General features: G+C 39.6%; 1 protein-coding gene across 1 annotated transcript; it reads left to right on the top strand.

Moving 5' to 3' along the window:
• Positions 1-10579: 10579 nt before the first annotated feature.
• Positions 10580-19958, top strand: LOC127650440 (purine nucleoside phosphorylase-like). Its single transcript, XM_052135884.1, has 6 exons — positions 10580-10801; positions 13569-13738; positions 13829-13932; positions 18431-18606; positions 18771-18961; positions 19397-19958. The coding sequence occupies exons 1-6, from the start codon at positions 10779-10781 to the stop codon at positions 19612-19614; spliced, it is 882 nt and encodes a 293-aa protein (XP_051991844.1). The 5' UTR covers positions 10580-10778; the 3' UTR covers positions 19615-19958.
• The last annotated feature ends 2295 nt before the right edge of the window (positions 19959-22253 follow it).

Here is a 22253-nt window from a genome sequence, read left to right as displayed (position 1 = left end):
CACGTAATACATTGGGTCTTTAGTGACCCAGGACCTTTCTCCACCCTCTGTCTCTCATCACACCTCTGTAGTATTCCCAAACATTTGTCTTTTGAATAACACTAATTAAAATAGCAGCAAATAAAGTGCACAGTGAGCTATGAGCAAGAAATATGCTGTCCCAGTCTGGCCTTGACTGTGCCCCCTCTATCTGTCAGTTTGTCTTTTCTGTGTTTTTCTCCCCCTCCCTCATGTGTTTTTGCAGGTGCAACGTTGGGAATGCTAGCCCCAGTTGCTATGGCAATGATCATAATTCCATCAACTGATTATACGCGGCACCTGTCTCCCATTAACATTGCTATTTAACTTCCCTTCGTGTTCAGTCCTGTACTGAATTGTTTTGTTTGTTGGTGTGCCTCTAGTCGGTTGGTTCCAGAGTAATAATTACTTCGGTCAGTTTTCTTGTATGTTTGGTTTTTATGTTTACTGTTCTGTTTTTGGATGTTTTTCCCCATTGTGGGAGTTTTGGTTGGCTCCGACTGGAGGCTCGGTGTCTGCTTTTATGCCGCTCTCCTCGTGCTCACTGGAAATAGAGACAGGTGTTAGGCATAATTTAGCTCAGGCGTAAGCGCCCTTACCGCGTTCCTCTCCCAGAAGGGCGTTTGACCACGCCCCCGCTGCCACAGTTAAGTCATTGAAATAAGGTCACATACTAAACACATACTAAACATTTGTCCACAAGACTTTTGAGAACTGGATCTTGTAGCCTAGAGTTTTTGCTACAAAATGATGTGAAAACCATCCTGATCACTCATTCATACAAAACAATATAGTAATTTAACTTTTGTAAGACAATTTTAGTGTTGAAAGTTAATAAGCGAGGAGGCGTGAATGATCATGAATATGGATTGTAATTCACACATGAGAGACAAAGACCCCTCCCCTGGGCCTATCAATGAGGGATAGAGAATGAATGTGAGGAGACTTAATGATCCAAATCAAGTTTTAAGTTAAAAGAAGTAATCTGACTATATATTTTCTTTACATAAAGACTTTACGCAATTTTAGACCTACACTACCGTTAAAAGAAGTCTCTTCTGCTCATCAAGACTGGATTTATTTGATCCAAAATACAGAAACAACATTGATATTCTGAACTCTTTTTACAATTTAAAAGAACAGTTTTCTATTTAAATATATTGTAAAATGCAATTTGTGATCAAAGCAGTCTTCAGTGTCACATGATCCTTCAGAAATCATTATAATATGCTGATTTTCTAATATGGGCATATTTAAAGTGCATTTTACTAATTTAACCCTAACACATATTTGCAAGCACAAGCTTTGTTGATGATAATGAGGCATTATAAACACTAGATAAAATATAATCTAAACATTCATATTATTTTTATATCATATTACATATCATATTTATATTATACAGTATACAATTTAAATACCTGCTTTAGCCGGAACAGCATTTAAATGTAACTAAAACTTGCTTATTAGGACATATTTCAAATGTCAATACTCTGAATCCTGGTTGGCAAGTCTGGAAACAGTCCCACTAGTAAAATCTGTACATGTTTATATAAAATAGCATGTCAGCTAATGAAAACTAAATGACTTACTCGTCCGGAATTGTATCCTCAGCTGAATCAAGTCTCTCTTCAAAATACAAACGTTCATCAGAGTCCCGCTCTTCTTCTGAGTAAAATGTTAACTCTTCCTTAATATCCTGGAGCTTTCTCGCCTGTGTATCGTGGCAAACCTGCAGAAAAATGAATGAAATGTGTTTACAACCTCACTGTCTGGGGCGTTTACTATTTGCATTGATCGTCACATTAGTGTATGAATGGCGCGCTCTGCTGGTCGGTGTGATCACATTACAGATAGTTAGATAGACCAGTAAAAACTGTACATCGCTTTGTTTCAAACAGATTGCATTGCAGGAGAATATTTGTTTTAAATTTGAATTGTTTTATTAGAAAGTAGACATTTTAAGCTTTCTTTAGACATATGTTTCATGTTTGTGTGATAAATATTCGCAGAGTTTCAGTTCATTTTTGTGACGTGTTTCTGAAAAATGCTCCTGAACACAGAGACTGCTGAAAGCTCACTCTTTTTATTTTCTTTATTTTACAAAAGCACAAGATTTTGTTGTTATTGTGAGTGTACACAAATAAAAGTAGACCCTTTATAGTCTCTAATGATGTCTTACACTTATCTGTATATCCAAAACTGATGCAGTAATTTAAGTTGTTTCTGCTGTAATGACGAAAATATCCAGCAGGATGCGCCGGCGCATCCATCGACCCCAGAGGGTTAAGTTACTTCCTGAATTTGGGTTCTCCCTTGCTGTCCCGTGACATAACAATTCAGCCACATCGGACCCAGCAGAAGCAATGGCCTTTTTTTTAACCCCCGTTCAAGTTCGGTTACTCTCCAGTTACTCGGACCAGGACTGCAGTTCTGGGAGTTGGTGCCAGGGCTCAGCCCTTTTGAGAATTATGCTGAGGTGCTTCTCAATGCAGTTCAGAGCTTGGGTTATGGTGAGACAGTCCTGATATATCTCTACCTTTCTGGACTGGATGAGCCCTTGGATTGGGGTATTTGGGGAGACCTTGGGTCTTGGTCTTCCTGAGAGGCAGTGGAGCGTGTGTGTGTGTAAGATCATGGAGGAGAGGTTCGTATTTGGGCTGTGGGAATCCAACTTTGATGATCTCATCTCCCATCCCTTCTGCATCCCAATCTTGCTCTGTGGTGCTTCCTACCTCCCGCAAGAGGAGGAGAGTGGCCCCTGCACCAGAGCCCACACCAGCGCTCTCGGCCATGGAGACCGTTCCCCTGCCGCTGCCAGAGTTCTTGGCCACAGAGGCCGTTCCCCTGCAGCTCCGTGCTCTCACCCACAAAGGCTGTTCTCCTGCCACTGCCAGTGCTCACGGCCACGGAAGCCATTACCCTTCCGCTGCCTGCATTCTTGGCCACGGAGGTGATTTCCCTGCTGCTCCCATTGCTCTCGGCCACAAAGGCCATTCCCCTGTCGCTGAAAGTACTTTCAGCCATGTAAGCCATTTCCCTGCTGCTGCCAGACCTCATCCCATTTCCTGACTTACCGGACCCCTCTCCCTACCTATTAATGGTTACCTGCAGCCACTGTCAGTTCAGACCCAGTCAGCTCCCATGCTTATCTGTGTCCAGTGGCTGCAGTCCAGTCTGACTATGACCCTTCACCAGTAGCCACTGCTCAACCTGATCACTCCCCAGCTGCCACCACTCAGTCTGTCTGGTTTTCAGTGATTGCTTTTGACCTTACCCTTTGCCCAGCAGCCACAGCCCTCTATCCAGTCGTCCATACCAGAGAGTTGGACGATGAAGAAGAAATAACTTCTTAACTGAAATCTCAAGGAGTGTTGTATGTGAATAGAATAACAATCAAAAGAATACATTGAATTATCAAAACTGGCACTTTCATTATTATCTTCAATAAACCTCATCAATCCAGAAAGAATCAAAATTGGGTATATGAGTGGACTTATTTATGCCAAATCCACTGAGATGCTTTAACTGTCAAAAGGATGGACATGGATCAAACAGCTATAAAAAATAAGTGTGTCTCCTGCAATTGTGGAGTGGAGGATCATGACAAAGAGAGCTGTCAGAAGCCACCCAAATGCTGCAATTGTGCAGAAGAGCATATAGCTACATCAAAAGAAAGCTTGATGTGGATTAAAGAAATCCAGAAAATAAGATGTACAAAGAAAATCAGCTATAATGAAGCACACAAATTGGCATCTGTGGCACCCTCTTTCATTGTAAATAGAACTTTCAACTCTGTGGTCAAAAAAACTTTTCGTTCAGTGGATTGCCAGACAGATTTGATCTGGCTGCAAAAGGATCCTCCTAGATCAAAGAATGCAGGAAATTAGAATGAAACTACATCAACCCATAGCCAAACCAACCAGAACTTACAAACAGAAAACAATAGTTTGATTACCACAGGCATATTGTGGTCAATTCTGTCATGTGACACTATATTTTTGCATTAGTGCCAATTTTCTCAACAAAAAGTGTTTCAAAACCAGTTTTTTTGCTAAATTTTAAGTATCAACATAGAGTTTATGCATTAGAGTTAAACTGAAAAATCTTATGTCTACACTTAAAAACTTTTAGCAATAATTTGCGTTTCCATCAGCTTTATTTTGATTTTGAAAATTCTTGGATGGAAACGTAGTTATTGACGCTTCACAGAATGTGTAAAAATCTTGGTCCTACAGATATTTGGTGACTTTTGAACCCATCCGGTAGGGATTATATATTTTTTTCCTCAGTCCATTAGATTTATTCTAGAATATATATTTTTTTCATTTTATAAGTCCCTCATTTCATCTGTTGTTGATTGCTCAATTGGAAACATCTTAGTCTCAGATCATGCTCTGGTGAGTTTAGAGGTGTTGCAACATACAGAGAAAAAGAAATCATATAGTTGGCGCTTTAATGTATCCCTTTTGCAAAATCCTGAATTCCAACAAATGTTAAAGGCTGAAATCAATGTTTATATGGAGACCAACTGGTCCTCAGTATCCTCTGTGGGTGTGGCTTGCGAAGCAATTAAGGTGGTTCTTAGGGGTCGGATCATACAGTATGCCTCATTCATCCAAAATTCCAAAGCACCAGAACTCGTGGAGTTGGAAGGGAATATTAAAAGTGCCGAGGCAGTGTTGAAAAGACGAATGCCATCTGATGGCCTCAGAGAATTGACCCGATTGAATATATAGTATTCTGAATACAGATATAATACTATTTTGTTACGGAAGGTGGAATATTGGCTATTCAGGGCAAGACAGTCATACTTTGAGTCAGGGGACAAAGCAGATAAACTTCTGGCTAGATATATATAAAGCAGAGAAATTATTTTTCTACCATTCTCTCTGCTTGGGGTGACATTTTTATATTACTAAAATTTTTAAAGAATTCTATCTTGATCACTAGCTCCATGTCTTGGTCTACTGAAGAAGATATTAGAGATTTTGTGGAATGATTAGAACTCTAAACTGACGACTAAATTCTCTAGATTCTGAGATAACCTTAGAGGAGCTTGGCGAGGCAATTAAGGCCTTAGGGCTCCGGGGCTAGATGGCTTTGCCGCTGTGGTAAATGATCAGACTCCGGTTGCTGCCATTTCAATTGACGGCAAAAAGTTATTTGATATAGTAGAATCGGATTGTCTTTATCTTGCCTCAAACTATCCTGTCCTTACTTTTACAAATATTTAACTCCATCTTGATGTCAGGGTATGTTCCATATTCTTAGAAAGAAGTGGAAATTCCAAAGACAGGAAAGGATCATAACAAACCTTCCAACTACTGACTTATAGCCCAGACGAGTTTTTTAATTAAAACCAGGGAGAGAATGGTTAATGAAGGACTTGTATGGATGGTGGCGCCACAACATCTTATAAATAATGCTCAAGGTGGATGTAGAAAATGAAGAAGCACTATAGATCACCTCATAAGCCTTGAAAGTTATGCAAGTAATGCTTTTATCAGAAAAGAACATGCTGGATTTACATCAGCATGGTGTTAGAGCCCATTTCTATTGCCAACTGTTTATCAAATAGATATTTTAAAGTCAAGGTAGGTACTACCCAAAAGACCCACAAATACAAGAATTAGGAGTACCTCAAGGAATCATCTTATTAGTATAAAAATAAACAGCATTGTAAAAGTAATCGGATCAAACATTCATGGCAGTCTTTACGTAGACAATATTTTTATTTGCTACAGAGGCAAATTCATGAACAGTATTGAATGGAAAATACAGCTAACAATTAATAGGGTCCAGGCCTGGTCTGTGTCCAATGTGTTTAGTTTTCAAAGAGTAAAACAGTTACGCAGTATTTTTGCCAGTTACGCTCCCTCCATCATGATACCCCATGCTCCGCAGGTTAAGGCTCCTACGTGGACGATCCGCCTGTGTGTATTTTCCGTGGTACGGTCTACTTACGAGTGGACCCGCATCTCCCTTGAGCAGTTCCAGCTGCCCCCCGGTCGCCGTGTCTGTAGCAACTCCTCTCTCCGAAGAGGCGGGATCTACCACCGCGCCACTTCCCACATGTGACCTAAAAGCCCATGTGGTGTATTTCGCCACTTTTACCTCCCCCTCTCTGGGCGGGTGTGGTCTCAGCAGGGTCTTTTCCCCCTGAAAGAATAGGAAACTGGGTAAGACCCCCCTTCCCACTATGCGTGTAAGGGCCTCAGCCATTTTGCTCTATGCGAGAAATTTAGAGAGAAAAGAGGCCCGGCTAAGGCTCGGCCAGTTCCCATGTTGGCAAGCGTCGCTGTAACGTGATCAATGGAAAGGAGGAGGCGAGAACCGACTTTTCAATATAAATAATAGTTTAATGATAAACGTAAATGAAGACACAAACACACACATGACGGACATGTCCGTAAACGATCTCTCTCACCCGCACGATACTCTGCAGTCGATCTTTAAACCTCAGAGGATTGATTAGCCTAATACGGGACCGGGTGCGTAGGATCACGACCCGGCCCCGCCCTCCGCGCTGCCACATTCCTCCCTTGTTCTCTCAGGCTGGGGACCCCCGCCCTGACGTACACCCCCCTCTCTTTCCCTGGGGGAGGGCGCGCCTTCTGCGCTGTCTGCCGGCAGGTCATCCCAACCTACCTGGACGAGGGAGGGGACAAGGGGAGGGAAACAGAAATAATTAAAATGGGGGGTACTTCCTGTAACAGTGTAGTACCCCCCAAAAAACTGTGAATTTAAAAGTTGAAAAGGCCAACGCAGAGCGACAGTGAGAGAGAGAGAGGAGAGAGAGATGGAAAAAAAAAAAAACCTCTTACTCGCCAGTTCTCCGATACGCCGCAGCTTGTTCCTCGGCCACTCCTCCACCCTCTATTGGACGACAGCCGCGCCTCTCCGGGCGGATCAGAGGTAGACCTCCAGCCCCTGGCGGACGGAATGCCCCGCCGCATTCTCGGGGAACAGAAGGGGTCTCCCTCGCCCCTTGGCAGAGGTTCTCCAGCTCCAGGCGGTCGCCAGTGAGCCCCTCCCCGCTCGCGGTCGGCGGTGTTAAACCCTGCTGCGTTTCAGCAGCCGGTAGGCGACTCCTGCGCCCCTGGCAGCGGCCCTGACCGCTCCAGGCGGTCAGCTAGGAGCCCCTTCTCCCCTCGCGGTCGCCGGCCATCATCTTCTTTCAGGCGGCTGGGCTCCTCGTCCCCAGGCAGATGGCCGCGGCTGCTCAGTCGGGGTGGACGGTAGTGGCGAGAACTCTACAACGGCGTATCCCTCCTCCTTCCCGGGCTTCGGCACCAGTGTAACGTGATCAATGGAAAGGAGGAGGTGAGAACCGGCTTTTCAATATAAATAATAGTTTAATGATAAACTTAAAAGAAGACACGAACACACACGATGGACATGTCCGTAAACGATCTCTCTCTCCCGCACGATACTCTGCAGTCGACCTATAAACCTCAGAGGCTTGATTAGCCTAATATGGGACCGGGTGCATAGGATCACGCCCCGGCCCCGCCCTCCGCCCTGCCACAGTTGCCTTGTTCCCCTGTCTAGAGTAACTATAAGGGTTTCCAACGACTTTATGGGGCATTGGGGAAGGGTACGTGCAGTCTGATACAGCTGGTCATTTTGGCACGTCAAGTACCTGTCCGCTCATGTGTCAGCAGTACACGTACACGGCTCAGCACATGGCGTGATTTAAATTGGACCCCTAGTGTCGCTTCTTTGACACAACATCGAAGTGAACGACAGACAGGGAATGTCTAGGTTACGGATGTAACCTCCGTTCCCTGATGGAGGGAACGAGACGTTGTGTCCTCCCGGCCACGTCGCTGAGCCGAGCCACTGTTGGGGCCGGACCATTTCTGGCTCCTCAGAAAAATCCTGAATGAAACAGACGCATTTCTCTGCCTTTATGTCCAGGGACGGGACATGCAAATTCTGTCTGACAACTTCTCATTGGCCTTTTTTCATAGTTCAGAGGTATATTCGGTGCTCAAGAGAGACCCCTAGTGTCGCTTCTTCGAACAACGTCTCGTTCCCTCCATCAGGGAACGGAGATTACATCTGTAGGTTACAGATGTAATGTGTTTTTGCTGGTGCCACATCAAAAACGCTAGCCCCAGTTGCTATGTCAATAACCATTTTTCCATCAACTGATTATCCGCGGCACCTGTCTCCCATTAAACATTCCTATTTAAGTTACCTTCGTGTTCAGTCCTGTGCTGAATTGTTTTGTTTGTTGGTGTGTCTCTTGTCAGTTGGTTCAGGTTTTCTTGTTTGTTTGGTTTTTATGTTTATTATTCTGTTTTCTGTGTTTTTCCACATAGTGGGAGTTTTGGTTTGTATTTTGAAATAAAGTCCTTTTGACTCCTTCGTTTGGGTCCTCCTTTGCTCTCCCGTGACAAAATAGAACAAATCAATAAAATCTCAAATTATTTTACATTAAAGTCAATCAAAAATAATCAAAATGTCACTGACTATATATGCACTCTGCCCAGGCAGGTTCACATTTCCATGAGCGAGTTGATGTAGTTAAATAGCCTCTTCGGGGTGCTATGATTTTTAAAAGGTGTTAAATCAAATGGCATTGAACTTGTCTAATTATTGTCTGTAAATAAGCACACCAGAGCGAAAGGGGAAAAACACTGTCTTACCCTTTATCAAGCGCTAACCTGGAATCATGTTTGATGGTGTAACAGTCACATGAAATCCTCTTTGCCACCTGAACTTCTTCAGAATGCTGCACAACTAATTAAACACAACTTAGGTGTTTCAAGAAGCATTAATACAAATTTAAGTTCTTTGTAGCTTCACTTGGTTTCTAAAAATGCGGCGATAATATGCAAGAGGCTGAAAGAAAAAATTGTGAGATTCAGTGCAACAGTCAAAGACATCAGCACGTGATAACAGTATATAGAACAACAGTGCAGACACACACAAAAGCATCTCTTTGATATATGAAAAATAAAACATAATATATTCTATTTTATTATTTTCTAATTGTCTTGAAAAAACTTTGAAAATGTGACACTTTCAAGGCTTTTTGTTGATCCATTTGTGATAGAAATCTGTGCCAGGTGCAAAAGACCAGAGGTACAGTATGTAATAATCTTTGGCGAAACACCTATGCATTTAAGGGTTAAACTACTGGGTCTAGTAGACCGACCACAACAAAAGGCAACATTACAAAAGTAGGAGCACTTTCTAAGATTTAAATAATTTATTAAAGTCTGTCAAATTATAAAAAAATCATTTGATTGATCTTGCTTCGATCTGGGTTTAATGTCCAGGCCTTTAGCACTGCCATGTTCCTGTTTGGCAGAGACCAAGTTGATCAACTATAAATCTCAGGAGTGATCTATGAACCACAGCCCAACAAAGAGTATGACCTTGTGAGGGAATCTCTCACACATTAGTTGCCAATTAATGCTGTATTTGGTGGATAGGAGGATTTTTTGTGAGTTTCTGAGGACATTTGTAACTTAGTACAGCTTTGGGTTGTTGTAGGAATTATGCCTTTGTTGTATTTTTACTTTGTTGTATTATGTATTGTAATAAAAACAAATTTAAATAGGAAGATATGGGAATAAAACTGATCTGATATAGAAATATTAATGCATTTGACTGTGAATTTATTAAGGGACCATTTTGACAGACTGGGTAGGGGACCAGGGCCTAATGTGATATATTTAAAATAGTCGAAAGGGGTCATGATCTTTGTTCCTGAAGTGCCCAGGGGTCATGATATTAGATAAGGTCTAAAAAAAAAAAAAAAAGCATGCTTAACCAATGACCACCTGTTTTTATATATCATGTTCAAAATATTTCTGAAACTAAAAATATATTCAGCATGTATTTAGTGTGGGTTTAAAGGAGCAGGGTGTTACTAAATCAGTAAATTCTTGTACTTGTTATGCAATTCCTTAGGTATTTCCACAGTGTTGACTCAAGGAACAGCTAGAGTGTTGTTCAAAATTTGGGTCTGTTGTAAAAAAAACTGAGCAAAACCCAAAATCCACGGCACATTGTGTGCTCATATAGGTTTTTCCAAAGATAAAGTGGCAAAGTAAGCATTTGAAACTCATTCTAAAGTTTACAGTTTAAAGTAGTCATTCCCAACACCTGTTATCTTTAAGTTGAAAAGTCTGGTTTGATAGCACTAAAACCAATAAGTGACATATTTGTTAATGTTTTCGATCTCTGATTAATTTTAATGAGACTGTACATGACAAATATTCAGGAAGCACATGATAATGTTTATGACGATGATAAGAGGTGGTCACGAGCATTTGTGTTGTTCGTCCTTAAATAATAATAAACGAAATAGCTGAAAATCAATTCCCAGGTTACCAGGATCTCATTCAATGTGACAGCTGTTACTCGAGTTTACATGCGATTTAATGTTTATAGATACACAGGGTTCTGTATAGAGTTAGTATTCTGTAATATGGCCCACCGTGGCCCGGGGGCTTTTGCGTCAGGAGGTGTGTTCCGATCTTAATTTGCGTCATACTCCAGGGAGGAGCAAAGGAAACGGATGATCTATAAAAAATAACGGCGAAACGTAAGCAACGCATTCGATAATTTTTTTAAGCGTTATTATTGCTCGTTCAACGTTTTTTTGTGTGTGTTTATATAATCGTTATTTGTGTATATTTCATTCTTTTAGTAGTTCCTTTGGTTCGTCCTCGAATCGTCGTTCTAGAAACACCGATATTCCCTTCCCGTATTTGTGAAGGATTTGACGAGCACTTTCAATGTTTCCTGAGAGCAGCACCGGGTAAAATATATTTATTTATCAAATTCTTCCGTTTCTTTTTCCTTTTTAAAGTGTTCTTGTGTGTATTCTTTTTCGACCCTTATATATATATATATATATATATATATATATATATATATATATATATATATATATATATATATATATATATATATTACCTGATCCTTACGTAGTATTTGTGGTTTGAAATTACCCTGTCATCCAACCATCCACTCATATTGTAACTTTCCGTCGCAGTCAAGAGCACGTGGTAATAATACGCGAGCAGATGCTTAAGCCTGTGCGCGCTGTCTTGAACAGCTGGCTGCAATATGAACCCTGTGTTGTGAATGCTTCCTTTTGAACACAGGTTTTTGGATTACAAAATGTTCTTCCAAATCAAAAATCATGACATCGTATCTAATGTTTGGAATTATTACATTATTTTCAAAGGTGTTGCAGGTTTATATGTCACAAAAGTACCAAAATCATGACAAGATACCATGATAATCACGTGTTATCCTTTTGAGTTAATTGCAGTATAATGTAAATATAGTATATGAATATGGTAATCATTCAGTAATATAGTGGTATATAAAGTGATGTTGTATTACCATCTAATACCATAACTGTACCATGCTACCGCAAGGTAGTTGTAGAAACTGAAGTAATTAGGCCTAGGTGTAATTTGTCCGAAACGGTTGTTACTGTGGTAAATATTTCTAAAGACATTTTTAGTGTCAGATGTCTGTTTTGGCACTTCCCAAGTAGAAATAAAAAAATGATTAGTTAAATTTTTCAGGTCCAGGGGTCTTTGCCTATTCAGTTGATGATAAATTCCTTAAAATGTTCAGAATAGCAAAGGCGTGAAGATGTTCTGTCACATAAAGATTATTTTTGTAGTCAGATGCTCAGATTCCACTTTAAAGGCAAGTCATAATGTGTGTTAATAAAAGTGGCTCAAGTTTCAGTCCTCCCAAGATTTTTTTTTTTGTTTGGTCTCTGTGGGATGTGTATTCCTAAACCACAAGTGTCAAACTCAAGGCCTGTGGGCGAATCTACCTCATTTCATGTGGCCTTGCGAGGTAATTTCAGAAAAGTAGGATGGCAGATGAACGGAACGCCTTACTGACAAAATGTTAATATCATCATTTACATTGGCATCTCAGACTCAAAATCAATGCTTCCTGTAAAAGTTTTAAGCTCAAATTATGCAATATTTTTGGTAATTGCATGGCTGTCAAGTGCTGCTGCATCATCTTAAACTGGCCCTTTGAGAGCACACATAACGCTGATGTGGCCCGGGGCTGAAATTGAGTTGGACACCCCTGCTGTAAACAGACAGCTGGTATTCAAAACGTTTAATAAGAATTGGCCAATATAGTGTGTGTGTGTGTGTGTGTGTGTGTGTGTGTGTGTGTGTGTGTGTGTGTATACACACAAAATAAATATGGGATCAAATACATTTTAATATTGGGAAATTAGATTGAAAAATCAATGAACGTGCATTTTACACAATATTTAATTAAAATACACTACAAAATATTTGAAAACAGAAAATGTGTGTTATGTGTTCACCAGCCCATGACCATCACATGCACATCATCTCCAAGATGTCTGTCTTCGATCTTTTCATCTGGAAAGCATTGCAGTCTAATTAACATCTTCTAAACATTTTAAATCTCTAAATCACAAATGTCTCAAAAGACAGCTGTTGAATGTCTTGTTGACATCCGAGAGGAAACGTTTTATAGATGTATTGCAAATGAGCAAACAACCTAAAAATACATCTTCCAGATGTAGCCTAAACTCACATCAAATAGACGTCTGGGTGATCAGACACCTAGGTGTATGTGTGCTATCAGGGAGGCTGTCTGTTAGTTTTGGAACCAACACACTGCTAATCAGTGGCTCATTCTGTTAATTTTAAATTCCCAAATATCAGCTAATTAATAAGCCTAGCTGAGAAATGTCACTAGTGAAGATTAAAGGAATAGTTCACCCAAAAATGATAAACCTTCTTCATTTACTCACCCTTATGCCATCCCAGATCGGTGTGACTTTCTTTCTTCAGCTGAACGCAAATGACTATTTTTAGAAAAAATATCCCTGCACTTTTGGTCCATATGAGTGCCCAAATTTTAAAGCTCTAAAAAACAGCATAAAAGTAATTCATATGAATTCAGTGGTTAAATTAATATCTCCAGAAGCGATTTGGGTGAGAAACAATATTTAAGTAAATGTTTACCTTAAATGTATTCAACCTGCTCTCTCAGTCTCCACTGTAATTTTCACTTTTACATTCTTCTTGTGTTTTTGGTGATTCACATTCTTCATGCATATTGTAGCAAAAATGGAGTTAAATATTGATCTGTTTCTCACCCACACCTACCATATCACTTAAGAAGATATGGAATTAATCACTGGAGTCTTTTATGCTGCCATTATTTGATTTTTGTTGTGCCAATATGTTGGCACCCATTCACCTGTGGACCTACAGAGTTGAAATGTTCTTCTAAAAATCTTAATTTGTGTTCTTCAGAAGAAAGAAAGTGTTACGCTTCTGGGATGTCATGAGGGTGAGTAAAGGATGAGACAATTTTCATTTTTGGGTCAACTATTCTTTTAACAGGACATGCTGTGGAAAGTTGTGTTTGTGTTTATTTGTGAATTCGTTCAAGTGTGTGTGCTGTGAATGCAAATTGCTGATGTTCTTTTAGAAATAAGTTAATGCAGTTACCATGTGCATTCTTGGTCACTGACCATTTGATTCACTTTGTCTCTAAAGGTACTCTTTTGAGGACTGTCAGGCTACAGCTGACTGGCTTCTGTCTCAAACTGCAGTGCGCCCTCTGGTGGGCATAGTGTGCGGCTCAGGTATGGGTGGCTTGGCTGACATGCTGAAAGACCAGGTGGTGTTTAACTACCGGGACATTCCCAACTTCCCCCAGAGTACTGGTGTGTTTCTTTCTCATCAAATGCATATTTTATTTAAAATGTCGACTACTTTATACTGTACTGAATGTGTTTGTTGTTTCTATGTTGCAGTGCATGGTCACGCAGGTCGGTTGGTGTTTGGTACTTTGAAGGGTAGACCATGTGTCTGCATGCAGGGAAGGTTTCATCTTTATGAGGGATATCCCATCCAGAAGGTACAAATACCCCACATGCATTCTACTTTGCCTATCTGTGCCCCACACAACTTAATTAACCTTGAATCGCATTGGTGTTTTGCCAAACATTGTTACTGACCTCTTGTCTTTAGCAACCTGGCATGTTTATCTATAACAATTGGATCTACAAAATGGCTAAATAGTGTCAAATGTTCTAAACAATTTGAACTGAACATAACACATAAGCTACACATACTGCAGAGGATCCTGCGGGAGAGAGAGATTGTTTACGGACATGTCCGTCATATGATCTCTCTCTCCCGCACGATCCTCTGCAGTCGACCTTTATCCCTCTCGGAGGCTTGATTAGCCTAATACGGGACCGGGTGTGTAGGATCACAACCCGTCCCCGCCCTCCGCCCTGCCACAGTGATCTTCATTGGAATTTTCGCTGAAATGTAATTGTTCGTGCCATCCGTACAGATATTGCCGAGTCAGTGTCGGATGTTCGCGCCATAAACACGCACAGACAGGCACTCCGCACCTCGCTCCGCATCAGTTTGGTGTAACCATTTTTTTTCTCAGTAACAAAGCAGATATGCAATTGTAGGGGGGTTAAAGAGAAAGGAGGAACCGAGAGCCGGCTTAATAATCTAAATAATCTACACATACAGGGCAGCTGCCCGTAATTCTCTCTCTTTCTCAAACTGTCGTCACCGGCCGCCATTATCCCTCATCGTTCTCCTCCGTCCTCCTTCGCTCTACACTCATCCCGGCTTTGCCTGAGACCGGGGAGCCCCCAGCATTATGTACATCCCCCCCCCTCATCTCCGGGGGTGGTGGTGCGTGCCTTGCCACAGCAATGTACAGATCATGCAATTTTGTAATTATTGAAATATGGCATTTTTCAAATTTAAATAATTCCTTAAATTATAACAAAAAAGGATTACACGGTCATAGGTTAGAATAGAAAAAACAATTGCCCATGTAAAGATAAAAAAATGCCCCTGGAAATCAAATATTTCCCTAAAATGGAAGTTTATTTGTGACCCAGGTTCCATCTGACCTATTCAGGAATTGAGAAAATAGCCCCCATGAGATTTAGGTGAGTTTTAGCTAAATTCAGATAAGCCTTAAAGACCATGTGAAATCAAAATGAAAGTTTTGCTGCTTTTAGTCCATATCTATTAGCTTTAGGGTCATCTGTGTGCCAGTGTACTTCTAAAGGTTGACAAATAAATTTTCAGAAGTTATACGAATTTTAATTATGCAGTCTCTCTCTTTGACTTGAAAGACACAGTCAAATCATGATGTCAAACTGTACTAGAGAATCTTTGTCCAATCAAATGTGTTCTATTGTGTATTTATGTGTTTATTTATAAAGCACACTTAAAAACAACAAGTGTTGTAACCAAAGTGCTGTACAAACATTAATAACAGAATTAAATAGATATTTTAAAATGTTAAAAATAACAAATTAATAAAACATTATAAAACCTACACAAAAAAAAAAACTGTTAGAATTTTCAACCAACATTATAGGCTAAAGACCAAAAAGGGTCTTCAATCCAGATTTAAATATAGGCAATGAGGAAGAAACCTAACGACAAATGGGAGTGCATTCCACAACCTGGGGGCCGCAACCACGAGGGCCGAGGGCCGAATGTAGATGAAGTAAATCGGCAATGTACTGAGGGGCTAAACCATGCAAGGCCTTATAAACATACAGCACAACCATGAATTTAGTAATCTGATCACTGCACATGGCTTTGTTTTGGGCACTTACCTTGCTCCGCGCACCCGGCAGGGTGAACACGTCTGGGGACCTGGGACTCTTGGGTGCCGGGGTGCCGTGAGAATGGCAAGCACCGGTCTGATGACCCAGGAAGTGATGAAATTTGTCTTTTATTGATAATTTGGGTACCGCAGCCTAAAGGGGTGCGGCGAAAGAAAAAGGGAGAACTGAGAATTCACCAGGGGTCGGAGTGGTCTTGCTACCAACTCCGGAACAAACATAGAGAGAGAAAAGGCCGTGGCTGGCCGGCTGGCTCCCATACAAGTCATGTTGCCTGTTCCCAAATGGGTACTGGGAACCTAAGAGCGGTATATGACACCTTTTATTGGGGGTGTTGGGGAAGGTTATGAGCAACCGACCCAGCTGCTTCTAGCACGCAATAGCCTGCTTGCACCTGGCTCAGCAGTCACGTAACACGGGTTAGTGCATGGCGTTTTGAAGCGGGACACCTTGTAGCACTACAATCGACACAACGTCGAGTGAATGACAGAAGGGGAACGTCATGGTTACTGTTGAAACCTCCATTCCCCAATGGAAGGAACGAGATGTTGTGTTCCCTTTGTGTAACCTTATTTTCGGCTCCTCAGTGAAAACCTGTCTGACATACGCTCGCCCACTCCCCTTTATACCCGTATGTCCGGGGGCAGAGCAAATTCTGTCAGCCAATTTGACATTGGCCTTTTCTGAAGTTCAGAGGTACACGAGGCTCTAAGAAGAGGAGTGTGTGTGTGTGTGTGTGTGTGTGTGTGTCAGTATGATGTGCTTATTGGCTGTTTTAAAAACATTTCACAAACCATTCAACAAGTCCCGCCCCAACTTCATGTTTCAGAAGGAAATACGTCAACAGTGTAAAGTAAGCTGTGCATGCTTTTCAAGGCCCTTAATGGGGACTTTAATGTTCTTCTGGGTTGGCAGTGGTTTTCGCCTCGCCACTCTTCCAAGGATGGAATTTTGGCCAGTGTCTTTCTGATAGTAGAGTCATGAACAGTGAACTTTATTGATGGAATAGATGCCTGCGGTTCCTTGGATGTTGTCCTTGGCTTTTTTTGTGACTTTCTGGATGAGTTGTCGCTGTGATCTTTGGAGTAATTTTGGATGGACGGTCACTTATGGGAAGGTTGTCAACTGTGCCAAGTTTTCTCCATTTGGAGGTAATGGCTGTCACTGTGGCTCTTTTGAGTCCAAGAGCCTTTTAAATAACTTTGTAACCCTTTCCAGACTGATGTATTTCAATTACCTTTTTCCTCATTTCTGGAATTTCTTTCGACCTTGGCATAGTGTGCTACTGGGTGAGACCTTTCAGCCAATGTCTTGCTGCTGAAAAAGTTATATTTAGGTGTTGATTTGATTGAACAAGGCTGTTCATCTGTTAATCGGGCCTGGTTGTGTCTAGTCCAGCTGAACCCCATTATGAATGCAGTTTCTTAGATTCAGGGAATTTAGTAACACAATGGGAAATGTAAAATACTATATATATACTTTTTCACACAGACCTAGTTGGTATTGGATAATATAGATATTTTTGCTTCAATAAATAACATTATCATTTAAAAACTGTATTTTGTGTAACTCGGATTGCCTTTGTTTTATGATAGATTTTGCACACAAAAACAGAAGAAATCAGGATGGGGCAAATACTTATTCATAGCACTGTATTTCTCTTGTATTATACAATTATAAAAGTCAATAATAATAATAATTTGTTGTTGTTGTTGTTATTATAATTATTAGTAAGTAGACTGGGTTACAAAAACAATTGTGAAAGAAAAGTGGACTGATATCTTACAACTCATGTGAAAAGAAGAGAGATCTGAATCCTTCAAAGTCCAGATTCATGTTAAAAAAAAAATTGTGCAAAGAAAACTGGCTTCTTTTCCACTGAAGACTTTCACTGGAATTAGCTGCAACATTATCCAATAGACTAGTCAACAATAATAATAACATTTAACAAAATGTTATTAATAGGCTGTACATTTATATTGAAATAATGTGTAGTTAGAGGGTTTGTGTTTCTTTACATATTAAAGTGTTCCCCAATTAGTATCACACAGTGAGGTATAGATATTCTACACGGATTAAGAAATAAACAACGCTGGTATCGGATCGATATCGACCGATACTGAGATATCAGATATCAAAGTATCTCTAGTAATCATTTGTATTGTAATAAACAAGACATGTATATACTGTGATAGTAATATTATAAAGTTGATAGGAAATAATCATTAAAATATTTATAAAGTAAAAAATAAAAAAGCGACACTATTACATGTCTAGGGTCTTTAACGACCCTATACACTTTTGGTAACTAAGCACTTTATAAAACAATATATATCTTTTACAATTTTACATAAAAGAGAATAGATATATAAAGAGAACTATAATGAGAAAAGTTGAGGATTACTAAAAAAAAGTTGTGGGCATAACTCCAAAAAATGGATCAGGTACTGGTGGTGGAATGAGCTTCCGGGTCAAGAAAAACCCAAGGTATGCATATAAGGATTAAACTAATTAATTTTAACTGCTTGTGTAGTGTTTGTGATTGGAGCATAAACTCTCTGACCCTGTGGCCTGAAATGACCAGAACACTTCTAGCATTGAGAAATATTGCAATGAATCAGAACACAATGCAATGGTCAAGACATCCTTCTGATGCATATATACACAGACCAACAATTATAAAACCTCACAGATGGAATGCAAGTACGCATTCCTTATGAATCAAGCATTATTTTGTTTCAGATTACTATGCCAATGCGGATATTCAAACTGCTGGGTGTGGAGACAGTGATTCTCACCAATGCTGCTGGTGGACTGAACCAGGACTATAAAGTGGGAGATATCATGATCATAAAAGATCATCTCAACATGCCTGGATTTGCTGGGAACAACCCTCTTGCAGGATCCAATGACGAGAGGCAAGTGTTAATGTGTGTTTGTTTCACCTCTGCTATTTAACCAATACACTCAGGCATTGGAGCGATGTTTTAACGTGCAGAAATTCATTGCATGCTTCTGTATATGTTGTATATATTTTACACAATGTAACTTGAACTTTTTTTAAACATCAAATTTTATTTAGGTTTGGTGTCCGTTTTCCCTGCATGTCTAATGCATATGATCGGGAACTTCAGCAGCTAGCAATGGACGTGGGTTCAGAGCTTGGTTTCAGTGACTTTCTAAGAGAGGGTGTGTACTGTGTTCTTGGAGGACCTTCTTTCGAGACTATCGCTGAGTGTCGCATGTTGCACAAGCTGGGAGCTGATGCTGTCGGTAAGCTATAAAGCTTTACTATTGGCAAATCAGAAAGGATTATGATGGTTTAATTATTAGAAAAAAGTCAATTCTGTGTTCAGCGTAGCTCTGACATGGGCAGCGCTATACATTGAAATTATTTTATGACTTGATTGAAAACATACTTCATTCCATTTATTTATATTTTAGTGCCTTTCAGCTACATCTATTTAAGTGTTTATTTACTATATTTAAGCATTAAGGCACAAGAGACTATTGTGAAAATAGTCCAGGATAAAGGACGTACTTGGGCATGACAAGTATCGCCTTGATTAAATATACAGTATAACCTTATGCTTTTGTAAAACATTCAAATGCTATTTTGTTAAGCGTCATAGCAATATATTTGTATCTTAGCCTATTTTTTTAGCAGTATTGACAACAATTTTATTAACCAGACTGTATCTGTTGCAGGTATGAGCACTGTTCACGAGGTGATTGTGGCACGTCACTGCGGAATGCGGGTCTTTGCTCTGTCTTTGATAACTAATAAGGCAGTGATGGACTATGACAGCGTGGAAAAAGCCAATCATGAAGAAGTTCTGCTGACGGGCAAACAAAGGGCAGTGCAGCTCGAGAGGTTGGTGACCACCATAGTCATCAGGCTAGAGCACAACAACAATTACACCTGAGACTGTTCTGAAATCAGATCCATCATCTATCACAGACCAAATAATTATTCTGTTAATAAACATAACTAATATAGTTCTAGTCAGTTCCTTTTGGCTCACACAGTTATTTATAAGATTTGTTGATTCATATTTTAAAGAGCATCATTATTTTAAACATTTTCTTTCTTATTTGTCAATATACAGTATTTATCCCTAATGTATATAATCACAGTCAACAGTTTTCTTTTTTATTTCTTAAGAAAAGAAAAAATATATTTTTACATTCCTCTGAATGTTGAAATGTATAAAACTTTAAATGCTTCATTTTAACTTAACACTTACCATTTAGTCTTAAAATTTGTTTAAATTGTCTGTAAAATGTTGATTGGTTTATAGTTTTGGCTGTAGATGTACAGTAAATGTCTGTCTTGTGTGTTTTTTAACATTATTAATAATAAAAATATTTATTATGCATGTATTCCTCTTTATTCTTTAATGGTAGAAATGTGAGATTTTTTTTGCCACATTGCAGGAATATTCCAGGTTCATTACAAGTTGAGCTCAATCAACAGTATTTGTGGCATGATGTTCATTATGACAAAAAATTATTTCAACTCATCCATTCTTTTCTTTCAAAAAGCAAAAATCGAGGTTACAGTGAAGCACTTACAATGGAAGTGAATGTAGCCCGTTTTTGAAGGGTTTTTAGTCAGAAATGTGAAGCTTATAATTTAAAAAAGCACTTGCGTTAATTCTGTTAAAACTTGTGTATTATTTGAGCTGTGAAGCTGTTTAAAATGTGATTTTTACAGTCGTTTTAGGATTTGTTGACATTGCATCATTATGGCAATGAAGATGTAAAATTGGCTATAACTTTACACAGAAAAGGTTAGTTAGTGATTGCATCGCACAAAAATCATGTTTACATGTCTTGTGGCTATACTTTTGAAACCGTGAGTATTTTAATGTTCAAAAATGTACCCTCTTTCACTTCCATTGTAAGTGCCTCACTGTAACCATGATTTTTGGGAGGGACAAATCAAAAAAAGTTGTAATTAACATTGTGCCACAAATGCTGTCGATTGAGCTTAATGGATATTGAACCCAGAATATATCTTTAAGCAAATGTAATAAAAGGAAAGAATATTTAAATTGTATACTATGCCATTATGAACACAGCCAGAACCTGTAAGGCTCAGTAACCTGCCAAGAAGAACTCAGGGCACCTTTCTCCCACTGAATGCAATAACGGAGCAGATGCTTTTGAAATGACAAATGAATAGGGAATGCTAACAGATAGTTTCTCCAGGTAATTTAGAGCTCCTTGGACCTATTCATCAGCTCATTATAAAGTGCAACATGAACAGAGAAACGGCATTTATATAGTAAATGCAGGGCTGTTTCTGTCAGAGAACACATGCCTCCTAAAAAAATTGTATAAGAAATAATTTGACAATACAAAAAAATATGGCAAAATATTAGATCAGATCATGTGTGTATATCACAGTAGATAACATTTTAGGGAAGCTGAAATGGAACTGAAACATTAATTACTGTAAACCCAAACATAGAGAGGTGACTTTGCCTCCTCATTTTAGCAGTGCACTACTCGCTACTGTCAATGCCTAAAATGTAGAATTGTAGTTTATTATTATTACATTAAAAAAAGGTAAGATCAGCTTTTACAGTGCTAAAGGCTTCTTCAAATGACATCATCTCCTGGCACAGGCGGAAACCGATGACAACAGAAGCAGAGTAAGAGGCCCTGGCATTACAGTGGACCAGCACCACTCCGCCCTAGGAAGTAATGTAGGAAAGAGAAATTACAGAAGCACACACCCCCTCCCCGCTCATTTTATTTCTACCTTATCCACATACACACATGTTGACTGGCTTGGTTTATTAACTCAAAACATTCAGGGAAGTAGGAGGTAATGTCTGTCTCTGGAAGATCCAGAATAGTCTTATATGTGAGAAGGTCTGGGAACACATTCTCAACCCCATGGGCCACATTCAGCACGAGTCACCTACAACACACAGGAAAGCAGCATGCATATATACTTTACCAGATTAACTCCAACCAAAATACTGTTGTTACTGCAATTATTGTGAAAACATATTCTAAAAATATAGATTCTGAAAGCATGAACTGTCTGAAGGACAGGGTTCCTACAAATTACCTTTCATGACTTTTCCAGTAATTTGATGACTTCTGGATTTTTAAATCCTGATTCACACTGATTGCAGTGAAGCATTGTTTGAGAAATTTACTGAAAAGAACTCTCTCTAATGCATTCATTCCAAAATCAGACATTGCTATGACTTCTAAAACTGAAAGAGTTTTGTGTGCCGTTGCAATAGTTTGCATTCCCTCGCATTAAGTTATGCGTGCTCTCGCAATAGCTTGTGTTTCCTAGCATTACATTTTGCATTCCCTTGCAATAAGTTTGGCGTGCCCTTGCAATAGATTGTATTCCCTTGCAATAGTTTGCATTTCCTCTCAAAATATTGTCTTTGCAATAGTTTGTATTCCCTCACGATAGATTTGCCTTCCCTTGCAATACGTTTTGCATGCCCTTGCAATAGTTTGAGTTGCCTCAAAATAAATGTTGTGTTTCCTCGCAATAAATGTAGCATTCCCTCACAATAAGTTTTCGTTT

Source organism: Xyrauchen texanus, chromosome 1, assembly GCF_025860055.1.
Source record: "Xyrauchen texanus isolate HMW12.3.18 chromosome 1, RBS_HiC_50CHRs, whole genome shotgun sequence".
NCBI lineage: Eukaryota > Metazoa > Chordata > Actinopteri > Cypriniformes > Catostomidae > Xyrauchen > Xyrauchen texanus.
The sequence above is the reverse complement of the archived record's forward strand: the minus strand, read 5'-3'. Positions and strand labels throughout refer to the sequence as shown.